At 41.6% G+C, this 19842-nt stretch overlaps 2 protein-coding genes across 6 annotated transcripts in view; both read right to left on the bottom strand.

Moving 5' to 3' along the window:
- Positions 1–780: 780 nt before the first annotated feature.
- On the bottom strand, positions 781–7618 carry LOC124043369 (nuclear inhibitor of protein phosphatase 1-like). Of its 4 annotated transcripts, none has more exons than XM_046361920.1 (8): positions 6376–7614; positions 5374–6185; positions 4788–4848; positions 4223–4376; positions 3745–3965; positions 3421–3565; positions 3208–3272; positions 781–2083 (listed from the first exon to the last, which is right to left on the bottom strand). In XM_046361920.1, the coding sequence occupies exons 2-8, from the start codon at positions 5421–5423 to the stop codon at positions 1712–1714; spliced, it is 1068 nt and encodes a 355-aa protein (XP_046217876.1). In that variant the 5' UTR covers positions 5424–6185; positions 6376–7614; the 3' UTR covers positions 781–1711. The 4 variants fall into 4 exon arrangements, with proteins under 4 accessions (XP_046217876.1, XP_046217877.1, XP_046217875.1 ...); XM_046361921.1 differs by having other exon boundaries at positions 6084–6185; XM_046361919.1 differs by lacking the exon at positions 5374–6185 and having other exon boundaries at positions 6376–7618.
- A 3360-nt stretch (positions 7619–10978) lies between these two features.
- LOC124043370 (serine/threonine-protein kinase pdik1l-like) overlaps positions 10979–19842 on the bottom strand; it is a 22772-nt gene continuing 13908 nt past the window's right edge. For both annotated transcript variants that reach the window (XM_046361925.1, XM_046361924.1), the window contains exon 3: positions 10979–12674. In XM_046361925.1, coding sequence (XP_046217881.1) covers positions 11934–12674 — 741 coding nt within the window. In that variant the 3' untranslated portion in view covers positions 10979–11933. The remainder of the gene's footprint in view (positions 12675–19842) is intronic.

Genomic DNA, 19842 nt, shown 5'->3' with positions numbered 1-19842 from the left:
CTAATAATGGTTTCATTTTCCTTCCTAGATGGAGAACATTTGTGAAACAACTGGCATGAGATGATAGTAATCCATTGAGGTAGGAAGACATCGGGTTGTTTCTAGAGTCAACAAAAGAGAGCAGATCACAGTACACATGTTGCCCTCTGGTGGAAAAGATATCAACAATTATAAGAACACAACAGTCAAAATGAGCGACATGTTGTCAGAATCTAGTAGAATCCAACACTGACCATGGAAATACAAGTAATAAAAATGAGCCAGATTGTAGATAGAATTCGACACTGTCGACAGCTTGAGCATCAAATGGATATTGTGAAGGATAAACACCCTTCATCGTGTATGAAGTAGCAGTGACCTATGGGAGTACAACAATTTAATTGATTTATTCTTACTCCTATAAAACTACTGATTGGTTTTGAGGACAGATTGCTTTTCAAATGGTTTTTGCTTTATAACAAACCCACAAGTAATAATCAGAAACAAAAAGAGAGACACGAGTAAAACTCATCACCTTGGGAGAGCAACTGACACATTTGACGTGTTCCCAGAACAGACAATCACATTCAGTTAGCTGAAAAATCCATTCATTAGCTGAACAAATCTCTTAATTAGCCATCCCAGGAGCTTTCTCAGTAGATGGCGTCGTGTAAAGTAAAAAGGTAAAACTGGGGACATGAAAGCAACACAGCAGAGACCCAGTGGGAGATTTCTCTAGGGACTAAACGAATCCTTCTTTCCCACCATCAATCATCTCATCTCACACAGCAGGGAGAGGAGTATGGATTATTACTGTTTATTATACAAATATCAAACAAAGATATGAATTGTAATTACCATCATGTCACTGTTTAAACATTTTTTACATGTATTCTTCTTAACTGAATTTCATACATATCTGCCAATAATGGGTCCATTTCAACCAACTGCCGAATAATTGTATAAAAATAGCAAAAACATAACGACTGTCTCACACAAAAACTGGTTTGTTTCTTCCTAATTTCTTCAAAAACAATTTTGACCCTCGGTTCATAGCCTTGTCTGAGTGGATTACTAAAATGTCTATCGGACTTTGTCTGGTTAACGTTACCCTGTCTTGACAGTAACACGGTTTTCAGTGAAACCAACGGCACTTAAAATATCCACAAATTCAGAGTGAATAGCAAATTTATAAGATTGTTTTTGTAACAGAGCGGTGTTTCATTTAGTTTAGAATAAATAAACCTGTAAAACAAATGGTTCATATTGCACCAATCTGTTACAGTAAGTCGTATGATAAGCTTCAAGAAGCCTGCGTATGTGTATAGGTTAAATTAGTTTAAATAGCATTTTAATCTGAGCTCAGACAGACACTAATTTGTCAGTACAAGTGAGATGAGCAATACATTAAAAAAACATGTTATAATATACATTTGAAGCAGACAGACCAACAACAAAAAACCATCCAAACCATAATAATATATTATTTTTTACAAACGTCTCCCTATATCAGGGTTGCTTATATATCCCTTTGTCACAGCTTGTACAGTACAGGAAGTTTTGATTGATTGGTTGTTCAGAGATGTAACCACTCTCCTAACTAATACTAACCCCTCCCATTACATTGTCCAGGGAGGTGCTATGTGCAAATTTGAAATGGCACACTATTCCTTATATAGTGTATTAACTTTGTAGTGCACTAAGGGAAATAGGGTGCCATTTTGAATACGACCTATATCAGAAGAGAAGGCGTGGGCTTCTTCCCTGGCCACGCCTCCTTGGCGTATTTCTTCTTGCGTGGTTCGTTGAGCGCCTCGGCCGTGTATGGTCCAGGGGCAGGGTTAGCAGCAGGGTTGAGGGTGACGGAGGTCTGTGCTGAGGCTGAGGTGGGGGAGAGGTCCACCTCTGGAGCAGGGTTAGGGAAGACCAGTGGCAGGCCCCCCAGGATAGTAGCTCCAGCCTGGGCCGCGGCGGGGAGGGAGCCGGCCTCTCCACTGGTGGGTGGGAGGTCTCCATAGAGCCCTCCACTGAAGGGGAAGTTCTGCATGCGTCTGGCCACAGAGTCCTCCAGAGCTAGTGAAGCGTGACCCTCCATCTTCCTCTTCTGATTGGGTAGCAGGGTTTAGGTGGAAATGAGAAGATTGAAGATGGCAATACAGTAGCGTCAATTATAAAGCACTGTGAAGTACTCTGACAAATATCTTAAAAGGGATTTATAAATGAAATGGGATTGATATGATCAATCTCAATTTGTCAACATAAAACCACTTTTTGCATAGATTTATTGATTGCGATCGGTCAACACCAAGGTTATTATATTTGTTTTTGTTTCTATTCTTTTTGTTATTTGAAATTCAATTTACTTTCAGTTCATTTTCAGACCTGATTTGCTCATTTGTTTTTTGTTTTAGTAAACTAACGGTACAAATACTTCTATTTTGTTTTTATATTATTTAGACTCGGTTTTAGTGTTAGGAACAGAAATCATGCATTTGTGTTGTATAGTAATAAACAAGGTGATGGTAAGGTCATAGATAGGGTTAGGTTTAAATTATTCATTCAAACTCATTTAGACTTGGATTTAAAAGGAATAGTGCCGAGAATGGTGCAAAAAAACATGGTGGAAAGAAACTCTCTCATCCATGTTTACACCAATCCAATGCTTTTTCACTTGTGTTGTACATGTAAGAAGAATATAAGGTATTTTCATAGATGACGGTTTTACCATTTAGAAATGAAAGCACATTATGTACCTAGTCCCCCATTTGAAGGTGTCATAAGTAATTGGCCAAATTCACTTAGATGTGTATCAGAGTAGTACCCAAATTTGGGGGGGTTGTGTTTCAGATTAAGTTGTGCCCAATATAAATTAATGGTAAATAATGTATTGCCATTTTGGAGTCACTTATATTGTAAATAAGAATAGAATGTTTCTGAACACCTCTACATTAATGCCGATGCTACCATGATCACGGATAATCATGAATGAATCGTGAATAAGGAAGAGAAAGAAAGTTACGTAAAGGTATAAATAAATAAAAAGCTAGATACATTTACACACCAGCTACAGTAGCTTGAAAATCCCATTTAAATGTTTGCCCAAAGTAAGAAAAAGGAAACAAAAAAAGCATAAAGTAAGAGATGGACTTAAAGAAGTAAAACAACTTTTGCAATTTTTCCAAGAATCATCCCCGGCATAAAGCAAGAGATGGACTTGAAGAGGTTTACCTTGATAGGGACAACAGCAGTCTGTACCATGTTCCTGAAGCGCCCTACCGACGGGTCCACGTCCTCTGTAACAACAAGAAAACACACAGGATTACATTATTCCTTGTGCGTGCGCATCTACATTCGTTCACGGTTATGTGTTCTTGCATGTCTGTGTGCAGGCGTGTGTATATGTGCACATGAGTGTCATCAACCCTAACTACAGTAACACACCTGGGTTGATGACCTCCTCCTCCTCGCTGAAGGAGACCCTGCTGCTCCTCCTCTTCCTCTTGGGCCTCACGATGTCCAGGTTTCCATCCTCAATGGTCAGGGTGGAGATACGCTTGTTGTGGGCCGTGTTGAACTCTGTCAGGTTCTAGACCAGGGAAAACAAGAGGATAGCTGTGGTCAGTCGCTCTGGATAAGAGCGTCTGCTAAATGACTTAAATGTAAATGTCAGGGTCATCAAACAGATCGATAAACAAGAAAATTATACTACATGAGTTGCTTGCACAAAACATGCTACTCTCTCACAAGAACACGACACACCCTTACCTCCAGCTCGGTCTCCTCCTCAGGTAGACCCAGTAGTCCTTTGAGCTCCTCATCCTCCCCTGCCTTCACCTCTCCCCCAGGTATGGTGCTGATCTGGGGCTGGGGCTTCTCTCTCAGGGTGTAGACCCGTGTGGACGCCCCGAACGACATAGTGGAGTCGATGGGCACCTGCTGGGGCTTGTGCGGCTCCAGACGGATATGACCGAGAAATGTACCATGAGCTGAGGGGACAGTGTAACATGGATTGTCCTTTTTCGAAATTTCACTTCATGCTGAAAGTTGAAGTTGACATACTGTATATTGTATTTGGCATCTACAATGATGTGGCATGACCCAAATCGTTTTGTACCAGGGACCAGCAAGCTATGGTTCTCTTTCTTGAACGAATATCTACACTGAAACAAACACTTGACAACTAACTTAATAGTGTCAGACGACCAAGGAACACTGCAGGATATTAAGGAGTATAGATACTCACTGCTGTTGAGGTCGATCAGGAAAACCCTCTTGAGGTGTCTGTGGTAGACCAGGGCTGAGTGGACACGCGAACACGACTGGTGGTCTATGGTGAAGTCACACACGTCTGGATTCCGCCCAAACAGATAATATTTCTTCTCGTCAATGATTAGCTTCTACAAAATGAAAAAAGGCAGGATGAAATGTGAAGAGAGTTGCCTATCTAAGGTCATGGACTTTTATTGCAATTGTTCTGTATATATACACACAAAATGTGTTTTGTCGTCACATGCACCAGACAGGTGCAGTGAAATGTGTAGATTTACAGGGTCAGCCATAGTAGTATATTGCCCCAGGAGCAAATTAGGGTTAAGTGCCTTGCTCAAGGGCATTTTAGGGTTATATTATGTGTAGGTCTTTGAGAGTCTTGGAATCCAAGGGGTCACTTGATACAAGCCACGTATTCTGCACACAGACATTGCTCTTGCTTCTTCTATGTGTGGTTATTTTTGGTCCAGCACCAAAAGCTGTTATTGTCATGAAGGTGGAAGTTGGGGTCAGGGTTAAGACTAGGCTAGTAGACTTACCTCTACTAGCTTGTCTCCCTTCACAACATCTAGATGGAGTCCAGGGGGAGGTTTCCCTGCCCTGACAAAACACACATAAGGCAGACACGCACAGTGAACGTTAATTGCATGCCATAATTATGCCTTTATTCAAGACTGTGGTTTCACTGCCTTGCTGCAAAAGCAGTTTAACAAGACTATGGGTTTGCATGCCATTTCTTCTAATAATTTGTGTAAACTGCTCAAGCAATACTCTTACTGTAATTCTTATTTCGGGAATGGAATAGGATTGCAAATCCTGCATAACAGTAAGCATTCGGGAACACCAATAATGTTACGCCATAGAGCTTTATCAAACCTTGACTTCATTGACAAGTTAACGTTAGTTAGTAGAATGTTCTTCAACAGCTAGCATATGACTGACTGAGCACTTCAAGATCATAGCCAAGTTAGCCAGATAGCTTGCTAGTTTCTAGCAAATACACTACAGCCTATTTCGATACGAAAATCTTGTTTATTTCGCCGACATGGACCTTACAACACTCTACTGCATGCTTTTGATTTTTGACAGTCAAAATTATGCATTAGACATAGTCGCAGGTCTTACCATGACGGGCAGTCAAAAAGAGGTGTGTTAGTGCTTGAGTTTGCTGCCATCTTACACAGTGTACTAGTGAATGCTGGGAAAGTGAGGACTTCAAGTTAGTCTGTAGAAAGCTGGGTATCGTAGTTTATGATGAAATACTTTATTGAAAATTAGCCTACTGTTATTTTGAAGTTTAGATAAAATTGTGGAAGTTTGTCACCATGTTGATTCTTTTACTAATCAAGACAGTAAAAACGATTTATTTTCATTGCATGTGTTCGTTTAGCCAATCAACATTTTACACTGCATCAGCTGTCACATACCATTGAGGACCTCAAACAAAATAAAACTAGGGCAGTCAACACATTCCCCAAAATCTCCCTATTTGGGAGTGTAAATAATAAATAAACAAATACATTCTAAAGAACTGGTCCCATCACAAGTATCAGTCATGCATGTTGATAAACCAAAATGTTCTGTTTTATTAAACAAATTCCAATAGCCATTCATGTAAGTGGACCTGAAACAACAGAAGACATTCTCTATCCCGTAGTGGACCAGAAATGCTTGTCAATGGTGGAGAAAATGTGGCCTTCACTAATTAGTAACTCCAAGGACTGGTTACATGGAGTAAAGGCAAAGAATTAAGCCCAAAACTCCCCATTTCTCTACAATTTAAAAAATGTTCCCCCCTACCAAACACATCCAAATAAAGAAAGCACATCAGTTACTTGATGACAGTCATGCTGAGGTAATCCTGCTTAATGTGTAGCTCCTGTTGACTGATGCCCCTGGGCTTTTGAGTCTGAGCAGCTCCTGAGCAGATTCAACACCTTTACAGGAGGAGAAATAAAGCCACGTAAGAATGTGTATACACAGGCAGCCCAATTCTGATCTTTTTTCCACTAATTGATCTTTTGATAAATCATGTCGGATCTTTTTACGAGCTGATCGGATTGGTCAAAATACCAATTAGTGAAAAGAAATCTCAGAATTGGACAGCTTTAGAATGAAACTGCATACCTTGAGGCTTTATCCAGAAACAACGCAGACCCCAAGACACTTATATCCTTTTCACACATACTTAGCCTAGGCAAGCTTAGCTGTACGGTGTTGGCCTGGTTACACATTGACGCTAGTTGCTGGAACTAAGCTGGTAAGGACAATGGGAAAATAAAAAGATCTGAACCAACATAGAACAGTTCAGGTCACCCCTATAGTCAAGCATTAGAAGCTAGGGTCTAGGCCTCTCAAACAACTCTGGACCTAGAAGCCAGTTCCACTGCATGTTTTCATTGTTCCCCTCTAATCAGGGACTGATTTAGACCTGGGACACCAGTTGTGTGCAATTAATTATCAGGTAGAAAAGGAAAAGGAGCAGGCTTCGGACCACGTGGGGTAAGAGTTGAGTAGCCCTGGTCTAGGTGTTGTTTCTGCTGCTGGGCTACAGAACAGACCTGGCTCTGATTGGTACTCAGCCCGTACGTTGATGCGTCTGTCCCCAGCATTACCACCACTACACAGGTTCCTGTTGTGCTGCATGTGGGCCTGCACTACCTCCAGCATGTGAGGTGACCTCATTCAGGTCCTCAAGGCAACAGCGGTTGAAAGCCAACAATGACCTTTGGCCCTGGCAGGAGATACATAAAGGGGGACAAAATGTGCCATAATCATGCATACAAATACTAGACTTGAAGTACTGAATGGAATACATTTATCTGAATGATGCACAGACTTCCAGAGACTTTGACATAAGTCCCTGGGGGAACAGTATATTATGCCCTATTTTTTAAAGACCTAGTTTTTATTTGAGCCATTTGTGGACGAAGACCTATAACTACTTACCGCAGTGTACACCCATAGCTTTACGTCCAACAGTGGTCCAGTCATGTCATCCAGAGTACAGGATATTGGTTAATTTCATTAAGAAATCAAATAAAGACCAGTGTGCAATCAATGCAACACTGCCACAACAGTGTGTGTGACCAGGTATTTCATGGTGAAAGAGGTGGATAAACATGATATAAGACCTACTGAGAAAGGGCTCTAGCTTTCTCTACGAACAGGGACCCTCACGCACCTGATCGAACAGAAACACTCACCTGGTTGACCTCGATGTCTCCAACACTGAAGACTTCCCTGGCTGTGGCAGACAGTAGCTGGGACACTACATCATCTGGAGGGCTGACCTCTGTCACAGCAGGTCATTGGAAAAGCATCACAATTTGGTACACTAAAGCTCATCTACTTTCTAAAGACAGGAATGCTAACTCAATGCATTCCAAGACAACATTGTGTAGTTATGGGTTATGTGATGGCATCAGGGTTCAAATAAACACCTTGGTTTTCTGTCCTGACTGGGAGGTGGTGAATCCACCTAGGGACTGGTGGTACCTGTATTCACTTCCCATATCAGACCCTCTGTTGTATCCTTTGGGAAAACACATTAAACTACACAACACATCTACTGAAAGTAAGCAGGAACAAATGAGTGACTAAAACTTTAAAACAGCTAGTTAAATTGTAAGTCGCTCTGGATAAGAGCGTCTGCTAAATGACTTAAATGTAAATGTAATGTACATTCATTTGTGATACCTCTGAGCTGCATTGCAGGTCCCTTAACTTACCTTGAACCCATATGTCGTTGGAAGAGGGATTTTAGATTTGATAACGAGAACTACCCCATGAGATTGAAAGTAGGTGTTAGTTACTCTGTTAACAGATAAACATTTTGCTAGTGAGCTGAAATGTGGCATTCAATTAACCAGAAGCTGAAGAGAATCAACTATATAGCCTTTTTGATTGGAAAGGTTATCTACCACTCAATTAGCAGCTAAATTAATAGAAAACTTGCAGGAGAGTTGATTCTCACTAAAATATTCACTATGTAATCTAACAGGACTTTTTTTTTTACATGCAAGAGGACTTTGCTAATACAATAGTTTATTTTTGTTGGTTTTATTTATAATTCAACAATGAATGACACTTATTACAGCATGTATTGATCCATTTCATTTAATCTCTTCAAAAATATCTTACATGGAAATACAAAGGAAATACTGTTCATAGAAAAGTTTGAGCCCCTCCCCCCACACCTGGTTGTAATGTACACTGGTGCTTGGTTATTTTCAACTGATGAGGTTTCTCTTTGTAATGGGTCCTGTTCTGAATAGGGCAGTTATGATGTGTCTCCACCCTTTTCCATAATATATATATATATATATATATATATATATATATATATATAGTACTGTTAGACCAGGGCCTGTGGTCAAAAGTAGTGCACTTAGGCAATAGGGTGCCATTTGGGACACAGATTTCACCAAAGATGACACATCTGAGTCTGGTAGGATTATATTTCAGGTAACAAGCTCTTTCCCCATATCAAGCTCATCAGAAGCAGCAAAGACGTTTGAGTTGTTTACCCCGGTTGTGTGTACCCAATCTTGTTACACAAAACCAACTTTCAGCCAATGAAGACAATTACCACCACTCCAATACAGTATCCAACTAATTATAAACACACTTCTGTATCAATGACAGAAGCTGAAGTAACTGTTGAAAAAAAAAGAAAACCCATCACAGCAAATATACAACTCACTGTCAAGGCCCTTGAAAACAGAACGTAGTAATCCAGTCACGTCCATGAGCCTCCTCCTTTAACCTCTGTAGTAGCTCATATACCGTATATAGTCAGAGTGCACAAAACATTAGGAGCACCTGCGCTTACAGACCGACCAGGTGAAAGCTATGATCCCTTATTGATGTCACTTGTTAAATCCACTTCAAAATCAGTGTAGTTGAAGGGGAGACGGGTTAAAGAAGGATTTTTAAGCCACGAGACAATTGAGATATGGACTGTGACATTCAGAGAGTGAACGGGCAAGACAAAAGATTTAAGTGCCTTTGTACGGGGTATGGTAGTAGGTGCCCCAGTTGGAGAATGTCAAGAACTGCAACACTGCTGGGTTTTTCACAGCTCAACAGTTTCCATCAAAATGGTCCATCAGCCAAAGGACAGCCAACCTACTTGACACAACTGTGGGAAGCATGAGTCAAAAAAAGGCCAGCATCCCCGTGGAATGCTTGACACCTTGTAGAGTCCATGCCACAATGAACTGAGGCTGTTGTGAGGGCAAAAGATGGTGCAACCCAATATTAGGAAGGTGTTCCTAATGTTTTGTACACAGTGTATTTTGCGTTCTGATGGGGTACAACAGTTTAAACTCATGAGGCATCAATTTATATTCTTCATGAATCAACGGGTACTTCTAAATGAATGATAAGTCCAAAAATGGATGTAGCAACTACTGATTTCCCCTTTAATACAATATCCATCTAAAAGCACAATCCGTGCTAACATTATGGGCGTAAAATAGTTGAGATAAGAACCCCAAAGTCAATTCTCAACAAAAATGTGCCTGGCCGACACAAAATCAAACAATATAGTGCTATACGTGCTAGTGTGTGGAGATATTCAAATAAAGCATAAAGTATGTTAACATCATGAAAGACAAGAGTATTTTGGCAATGGAAGACATTTTAAAAAGGTAGTAATAATGCAGGCGACAGCCAAGTCGTACGAAACACATTTTACAAGTTCTGCCACTGTTTAAGAATGACACTCAAACTACATTTTCAGATGAACATTTGATGGTATTGATACGCTCCAACAACTGTTAGAAGCGCAGAAAGTTTGGACTTGCAAGGCGATAAGCCGGGATCCCGAGATGAGCCTTCCTGTACGTCTTTCAACTATACCAAAAGCCTAAATAGGCTTAGTATGGGTCTGTCGGAAGGAAGCATGGAGAAAGGGATTACCGGTACGAGCCAGGGTAAACTGAAGTGTGTGTGAGAGATTAAAACGGGGCAACTACAGTCAGTAGTTGCCCCTAATTTTTTATTTATTCATATACACACATACATATATATATATAAATAAAAGAGAAGGTTAAACAAATGGTATTGTGTCAAACTATTGCGCCTCTGGGCTCAGGGAGGTGTGTGTGCTGTGCTGGTGTCTCCCCTCGCTCTCTCTTCCTCTTTGAAGGTGCGAGGCATTGCATGCATAAGTAGACTTTTTGTTTGACAATACGTCCTCCAAGGCCCCTAGTAAACACTGGTGTCGTCACACCATATCCAGCCTTCTCAAGGTGATAGATAGCAGGGTAAGTTAAGATAAAGGAAAACAAAATAAAAGTGCATTTGTTGTCAACTGATTGCCACTGAAGTAGAACCCCTAACCATACCGTTCACACAGGTTTAATTCATAACTAAACTGACCTCCAATTATGAGAATTCAAGTCTAAATTCAAGCTCTGTATTATATTAATACAAGCAGGACACTGACTCTTCAGCCAAATATATTGATGTTGTTTGGGGTAGGAACACATTCCTTTATGCATTTAGAACAAGCAGCTTGTTGTCTCTGGCCTTTAAGTTATGTGACTTAATTTAATTTACATTCCAAACACTCCATTCCTCAAATTATTTTCATTCTGGGCCAATCATGACACTGGCTGGCTGGGAATTGCTAGGTTAGGTCTGCACTGGGCTGGAATTGCTAGGTTAGGTCTGCACTGGGCTGGGAATTGCTAGGTTAGGTCTGCACTGGGCTGGGAGGTTAGGTCTGCACTGGGCTGGGAATTGCTAGGTTAGGTCTGCACTGGGCTGGGAATTGCTAGGTTAGGTCTGCACTGGGCTGGGAATTGCTAGGTTAGGTCTGCACTGGGCTGGGAATTGCTAGGTTAGGTCTGCACTGGGCTGGGAATTTCTCGGTTAGGTCTGCACTGGGCTGGGAATTGCTAGGTTAGGTCTGCACTGGCATACCAAGACTGTCAGCTCCCACAAGCCTAATTCCCATAGTTGGCTCAGGGCCAGCTCAGAATACACAGGCCTCTGATGTCATGTTGCTCTCTCTTCAAAAACAGCTGTTTGTCTACAAATCCCAACAAACAGTATATCTTCATTTTTACCTGAGCAGTGGGAAGTGTGCGTGTGCATGTTTGTTGAAAGGGAAGAGCAGGGTGTGGTCACAGAATTCTGGTAAAACCAGCCGTACACAGTTTACGATCACTGAGGTGTAGACCTGTGTGTATAATTGCATCCATATCATAACAGGATAGTCTCCCTGTATCATAACTTTAGTATGAATATTACCACAGAGTCTGGGGTAGCATTTGTAGGCAAACTACAGAGTCAACTTTAACAGGTTAACCTAAACCAGTAGCAGTGGGGTAGCTAGCAACGCATCTCCTTCTGCAAGACAGACAGCTGAATGTGCTTATGGACAGCCTTGCCATGTTAACATTCAAAACAAAACATTTTACAGACTGGCTGTCAACCTGTTGAGCTAGGTTTACCAGTACTTCCGATCCAATATCCAACTGCAAAGCCAAAATCTTTGCAAACTTTGAATTGTTCCCAGAGAGAGAGAGCGAGCGAGAGAGAGAGCGAAAAATAATAATATTTGTGTGGCCTCCGTCACAAGAGCAAACAGTGGTGAATTAGGCCTAGATACATGTTCTTGACATTGTGACTACAAGTCCCATGGTCCTCTCCCCTCCTATCCACCCCCATTATCACGTGTCCCAGTCGAGCTCTCTGCAGGCGATCCTGACCAGTCGGAGCTCCAGTTCAAAGGCATCAGGCCTCTCCTGAGGGTTGAACGACAGCATCTCCCTGATAAGCTGTTTCATGCCGGCATTCATGCTCTTCATCCTGGCAGGGATCAACAGCTCCATCTTTGGGTTCTCCAGGAGCGCCTCCCCGAGGGGCACAATCTCCTCCCCCTGCTGCACGTAGCTTCCCAGGAGCTCTTTCTGAGTCTCCACATCCACGAACGTGATGCGCTCCACCATGGCCCAGATGATGATGCCCAGGGCAAAGATGTCTGCTTTAGCCGTGTAGTGGCCCTCCCACACCTCTGGAGCCATGTAGAAGTCTGTGCCGCACGCCATGGAAAGGAAACACTTGTTGACAGATGCTGGTTCCTCAGGGTTAAGACCCGACGTGGAGCAGACCTTGGATAGGCCGAAGTCGGCAACCTTCAGGGTAGGCTCGGGGGTTCCAGCCAAGGTCCTTCCCTGGGAGATGAGGATGTTGTCAGGCTTCAGGTCCCGGTGAATGATCTGGTTTCGGTGGAGGAAGGCCAGGGCACTTCCTAACTGCAGCATGAAGCTGGTGTTGGTCTTGCGGCTGGGTTTACGGGACAACAGGTAAGCATTCATGTCTCCTCCGTCACAGAAGTCCATGACAAACCACAGGTAGTAGGCACAGCAGGGGTCAAAGGTAATCTCTCCCTTCAGAGATGTCTCCACCAGCTGGTGATAAAGAAACAGAAAGAACATTAGTCTTAATAGTACATCACATACAGTGCAATTATTCAGACTAGAGGTCGACTGACTAAATCAGCATGGCGGATTAATTAGGGCCGATTTCAAGTTTATAACAATCAGTAATCAGCCCTTTTGGACGCAAATTATGGCCTATTACAATGCAATCTACGAGGAAACTGCGTGGCAGGCTGACCACCTGTTACGTGAGTGAGCCTGCCACGAGAGTGCAACGTCAAAAGGACATTGTGACTGCAAGGAGCCACGGTAAGTTGCTAGATAGCATTAAACTTATCTTATAAAAACAATCTTCAGATAATCACTAGTTAACCTAGTAATATCAACCATATGTAGTTAACCTCTGGGGTAGGTGAGACGCTAACATCCCAACGGGCCAACATCCGGTGAAACTGCAGAACGCTAACATTCTAAATATACCATTTGTTATAGTTCTTCTTGTAAATACATGCATCTTACGTCTTATTAATTCAGCCGCTGTGTCAGATTTCAAAAAGGCTTTACTGAGAAAGCAAACCATGCGATTTTCTGAGGACAGCTCCCGCACACACAAGTATTACTAGCACTTTCCAACCAAGCATTAGCGTCACGAAAGTCAGAAATAACAATAAAATAAATTGCTTACCTTTTAAGATCTTCCTCTGGTGGCAATGCCAAGTGTCCTAACTACACAGTGAATTTTCATTTTGTTTCCTAAGATCTATTTTTATAGCCTAACACGAAACATTTGTAAACCGCTTGCGTCGTGATTTCCATCTCATTCAAATTTGGACGAAACGTTCATGGTAATTACACACTAAACAAACGTTTATCCAGTCATGGTTGGTTTCATTGCAATCCTCTGTTTGTTACTAACACAACCATACTTGATGGTTCTTTTCCCGGGACGTATTGACCAAAACAAACAGATTTGAAGACGCCAATCAATGACCTCATTGCGCACCAATGGTAGGACCAGTCTATCGTTGATTGGCTGTATTTTGGCCCAATGACCACTGATCATCTTGAATTCTAGCTTGGAAGATAGCCAATGAGCTGAGGTAAACGGCAATATGTAATGGTTATATGTTCGAAGACCAGCCTTTGTCGTAGACTCTGACGTAAAAGAGGTTCATTCGCCATTGCAAATCCTACTTGACGGAGCCACGAGTGTTACGCATAGCAGTACATAGTCAATAGCATTTTCAGCAAGTTTATATATTTAAATTATGGTGAATAAATCAGGAAAAGCTAAAACAAAGTCTAGGTATAAAGATTTAACCCAAATTAGAGGAAATTGATAGAGAAAGCGAGACAGTTGCTTCAGCACCTTCCATCCCCTCTACCCCTGTCCCTTCTGCTCCAACCAGTGGTGTTCACCTGCCCAGATTAATCTCTACAGGCATGAATGTGCCTCAGGGCAAAAAGGGCACAGTAGGGAGACATCGTTGTGCCCTTTGTCACAGGAAATACCCATCACCTGCACAACCTGTTCAGTAAGCCTCTGCTTTACAGCAGAAAGAGACTGCTATGGGCCATGGCAGCAGCAGCACAATATTGTGTAGACGACCGAGGGTCTTCACAATATTGTAAATAGAAAATGTGTAAATAGTTACCCTTGTTATTTGTTTGTTTAATTATTATTTAAATTTAAAAATTGTATATAGTTATTTCCTTCAAAATGTATCACTGTACCAATTCGGCCACCTTCGGCCACCTGGCTCGCTCATGTTTGCAGTTCTGTCTAAAACTTTGCTCAGCTATTGTTGCCATCTTATGTACTTCATTCAAATCATCCCCAGCATCCTATCTGTATGTCTGGCAGTTCTTGTTCATTTGAAAGATTATGCAGCAACAATAAAAAACAGAAAACGTATGTTTATTTCCTTGTATTTTCTTCTACCAGATCTATTGGGTTATATTCTCCTACATTCAATTCACATTTTCACAAAATTGTTTGTTTCATATGATACCAACAAAATGCATATCCTTGCTTCTGGGCCTGAGCTACAGGCATTTAGATGAGGGTATGTTTTCAGGCGAAAATTGGGAAGGAGGGGGGGTAACACCAAAGAAATTAACTAGCTTGTCCTGCATGGCATAAAATCAATGTGGTGCCTGTTAATTTATCATCGAATCACAGCCTACTTCAACATCGCCAAATGGGTGATTTAACTGCTTGGTGACAGGGGGCAGTATTTTCACATCTGGATGAAATGCATTCCCAAATTCAACTGCCTGCTACTCATCCCCCAGAATATAAGATATGCATAACATTAGTAACTCTGAAGTTTCCAAAACTGTTTTGAATCGTCTGAGTATGTGAGTATAACAGAACTTATGTAGCAGGCGAAACCCTGAGGACAAACCATTCAGATTTTTTTTATTTTTAGGTCACTATCTTTTTGATGGGTTTTCATTGGGAATCCAGATTTCTAAGAGACTTGATTGCAGTTCCTATCGCTTCCACTGGATGTCACCAGTTTTTAGAAATTGGTTGAGGTTTTTCCTTTGTGTAATGAAGTAGTAGCCCTGTTCAAAACGAGGGTCACTTCAAGTGTACTGTTTGTTAGAGGCGCATGACCAGAAAGGTAGCGTCAGTTTGTTTTCTTCCTGTATTGAACACAGATCATCCAGTCTTCAATTTGATCAATTCTTTACTTTTTTTTAAATACCTAAAGTTGTATTACAAAAGTAGTTTGAAATGTTTGGCAAAGTTTACAGGTAACTTTTGAGATATTTTGTAGTTACATTGCGCAAGTTGGAACCGGTGATTTTCTGGATCAAACGTGCCAAATAAATTGACATTTTGGATATATATCGATGGACTTAATCGAACAAAAAGGACCATTTGTGATGTTTATGGGACAGAGTGTCAACAGAAGAAGCTCTCCTCAGATAATAGCATTGTTTGCTTTTGCCAAAAAGCCTTTTTGAAATCTGACATGTTGGCTGGATTCACAACACGTGTAGCTTTAATTTGGTATCTTACATGTGTGATTTCACAAAAGTTTGATTTTAATAGTAATTTATTTGAATTTTGCGCTCTGCATTCTCTCTGGCTTTTGGCTAGCGTCCCACATATCCCAGAGAGGTTAACAAAAGAGTATTAGCGAAAAAAAGCACAATCTTTGCACAAAATGTACCTAACAATAAACATCAATGCCTTTCTTAAAATCAATACACAGAAGTAGATTTTTTTTTAAAACCTGCATATTTAGTTTAATTTATGATAGCAGGCAATATTAACTAGGGAAACTGTCACTTCTCTTGCATTCAGTGCAAGCAGAGTCAGGGTATATGCAACAGTTTGGGCTGCCTGGCTCGTTGCGAACTGTGAACTAATTTGCCATAATTATGACATAACATTGAAGATTGTGCAACGTAACAGCAATATTTAGACTTAGGCTTGCCACCCGTTCTATAAAATACAGAACGGTTCCGTATTTCACTGAAAGAATAAAACGTTTGGTTTTCAAAGTGCTAGTTTCCAGATTTGACCTTAATGACCAAAGGCTCGTATTTCTGTGTTTATTATATTATAATTAAGTCTATGATTTGATAGAGCAGTCTGGTAGTAGGCAGCAGCAGGCTCGTGAGTATTCATTCAAACAGTGCTTCACTACGTTTGCCAGCAGCTCTTAGCAATGCTTGAAGCACAGCGCTGTTTATGACTTCATGCCCATCAACTCACAAGATTAGGCTGGCAATACTAGTGCCTATAAGAACATCCAATAGTCAAAAGGTATATGAAATACAAATGGTGTAGAGAGAAATAGTTGATGTGTCATTATTCCTATAATAACTACAACCTAAAACTTAACTGGGTATATTGAACCACCAGCTTTCATATGTTTAAGGAACTTAAAATGTTAGCTTTTTAAAAATGGCACATGTTGCACTTTTACTTTCTCCTCCAACACTGTGTTTTTGCATTATTTAAACCAAATGGAAAAATGTTCATTATTTATTTGAGACTAAATTGATTTTCTTTATGTATTATTAAGTTAAAATAAAAATGTTCATTCAGTATTGTTGCAATTGTCATTGAAAAAAATAAAATTAAAAATAATAAATATTTTTAAAATAAGCCGATTAAATCGGTATCAGCTTTTTTGGTCCTCTAAATACCTGTATTGAAAAATCATAATACGTCGACCTCTAATTCAGACCCCTTCACTTTTCCGTTGCAGCCTTATTCTAAAATGGATTCAAAATCATCCCCCCAATCTACGAACAGCCTATAAACGACAAAGCAAAAACAGGTTTAGACATTTTTGCAGTATTATTCAGCCCCCTCTACTTTTTCCACATTGTTACATTACAGCCTTATTCTAAAATGTATTAATATTCTAAAATTGATTGAGGTAAAAACAAAAATAATCTACACAATAACAAAGCAAAAACAGGTTTAGACATATATACACACATTTTTTAAATACATACACACACACACACATATACACACACATATATATACACACATATATATACACACACACACACATGTATACATATATGTATACATATATACACATACATAAAATAAACGTGCATGTGTGTATATATATATATATATGTGTATATATATACGTGTGTGTGTGTGTATACATACATGTGTGTGTGTGTGTGTGTGTGTGTGTGTGTGTGTGTGTGTGTGTGTGTGTGTGTGTGTGTGTGTGTGTGTGTGTGTGTGTGTGTGTGTGTGTGTGTGTGTGTATACATACATGTGTGTGTGTGTGTGTGTGTATACATACATGTGTGTGTGTGTGTGTGTGTATACATACATGTGTGTGTGTGTGTGTGTGTATACATACATGTGTGTGTGTGTGTGTGTGTGTGTGTGTGTGTGTGTGTGTGTGTGTGTGTGTGTGTGTGTGTGTGTGTGTGTGTGTGTGTGTGTGTGTGTGTGTGTATACATACATGTGTGTGTGTGTGTGTGTATACATACATGTGTGTGTGTGTGTGTGTGTGTGTGTGTGTGTGTGTGTGTGTGTGTGTGTGTGTGTGTATACATACATGTGTGTGTGTATACATACATGTGTGTGTGTGTGTGTGTGTGTGTGTATACATACATGTGTGTGTGTGTGTGTGTGTGTATACATACATGTGTGTGTGTGTGTGTGTGTGTGTGTGTGTGTGTGTGTGTGTGTGTGTGTGTGTGTGTGTGTGTGTGTGTATACATACGTGTGTGTGTATACATACGTGTGTGTGTGTGTGTGTGTGTGTGTGTGTGTGTGTGTGTGTGTGTGTGTGTGTGTGTGTGTGTGTGTGTGTGTGTGTGTGTGTGTGTGTGTGTGTGTGTGTGTGTGTGTGTGTGTGTGTGTGTGTGTGTGTATACATACATGTGTGTGTGTGTGTGTGTGTGTGTATACATACATGTGTGTGTGTGTGTGTGTGTATACATACATGTGTGTGTGTGTGTGTATACATACATGTGTGTGTGTGTGTGTGTATACATACATACGTGTGTGTGTGTGTGTGTATACATACATACGTGTGTGTGTGTGTGTGTATACATACATACGTGTGTGTGTGTGTGTGTGTGTGTGTGTGTGTGTGTGTGTGTGTGTGTGTGTGTGTGTGTGTGTGTGTGTGTGTGTGTATACATACGTGTGTGTGTGTGTGTGTGTGTGTGTGTGTGTGTGTGTGTGTGTGTGTGTGTGTGTGTGTGTGTGTGTGTGTGTGTGTGTGTGTGTGTGTGTGTGTGTGTGTGTGTGTGTGTGTGTATACATACATGTGTGTGTGTGTGTGTGTGTGTATACATACATGTGTGTGTGTGTGTGTGTGTGTGTATACATACATGTGTGTGTGTGTGTGTGTGTGTGTATACATACATGTGTGTGTGTGTATACATACATGTGTGTGTGTGTGTGTATACATACATGTGTGTGTGTGTGTGTGTGTGTGTATACATACATGTGTGTGTGTGTGTGTATACATACATGTGTGTGTGTGTGTGTGTGTGTGTGTGTGTGTGTGTGTGTGTGTGTGTGTGTGTGTGTGTGTGTGTGTGTGTGTGTGTGTGTGTGTGTGTGTGTGTGTATACATACGTGTGTGTGTGTGTGTGTGTGTGTGTGTGTGTGTGTGTGTGTGTGTATACATACGTGTGTGTGTGTGTGTGTGTGTGTGTGTGTGTGTGTGTATACATACGTGTGTGTGTGTGTGTGTGTGTGTGTGTGTGTGTGTGTGTGTGTGTGTGTGTGTGTGTGTGTGTGTGTGTGTGTGTGTGTGTGTGTGTGTGTGTGTGTGTGTGTGTGTGTGTGTGTATACATACATGTACATGTGTGTGTGTGTGTGTATACATACATGTGTGTGTGCGTGCGTGCGTGCGCATATACGCGCGTGCGTGCGCGTGCGTGCGTGCGTGCGCATATACGCGCGTGCGTGCGTGCGCATATACGCGCGTGCGTGCGTGCGCATATACGCGCGTGCGTGCGTGCGCATATGCGTGCGTGCGCATATACGCGCGTGCCGCGTGCGCATATATGCGTGCGTGGCGCCGCGCGCGTGCGTGCGTGCGCATATACGCGCGTGCGTGCGTGCGCATATACGCGCGTGCGTGCGTGCGCATATACGTGCGTGCGTGCGCATATACGCGCGTGCGTGCGTGCGCATATACGCGCGCGCGTGCGTGCGTGCGTGCGCATATACGCGCGTGCGTGCGCATATACGCGCGCGCGTGCGTGCGCATATACGCGCGCGCGTATATGCGCACGCGCGTGCGATATATGCGCACGCGCGTATATGCGCACGCGCGCGCGCGCGTATATGCGCACGCACACGCGCGCGTATATGCGCACGCGCGCGCGTATATGCGCATGCGCATGCGCGCGCGTATATGCGCACGCGCGCGTATATGCGCACGCGTATATGCGCACGCACGCGCAAAGCTGACGAGCCTACTGTGTGATTTCTAAACGTTTTAAACCATGACTAGAGAGAGACTCGATAAATACAGCAAAGAGCTGCTGTTTTTATGTGTAGGTTGTTCTTCACTGTCAACACTTTGTTCATATACGAGCGTGCGCATATACGCGCGTGATACTGAAGTGAAAAAATAAAAATCAACTGGTCCATATTATGTGGAAGTAAACTTGTCAAAAATATATGTAAGTCTCAAAACAAAAAAACAATTTACTTGGCTCCAGTTATTACC

Source organism: Oncorhynchus gorbuscha, linkage group LG09, assembly GCF_021184085.1.
Source record: "Oncorhynchus gorbuscha isolate QuinsamMale2020 ecotype Even-year linkage group LG09, OgorEven_v1.0, whole genome shotgun sequence".
Taxonomy (NCBI): Eukaryota; Metazoa; Chordata; class Actinopteri; order Salmoniformes; family Salmonidae; genus Oncorhynchus; species Oncorhynchus gorbuscha.
This window is presented reverse-complemented; position numbering and strand designations above follow the sequence as displayed.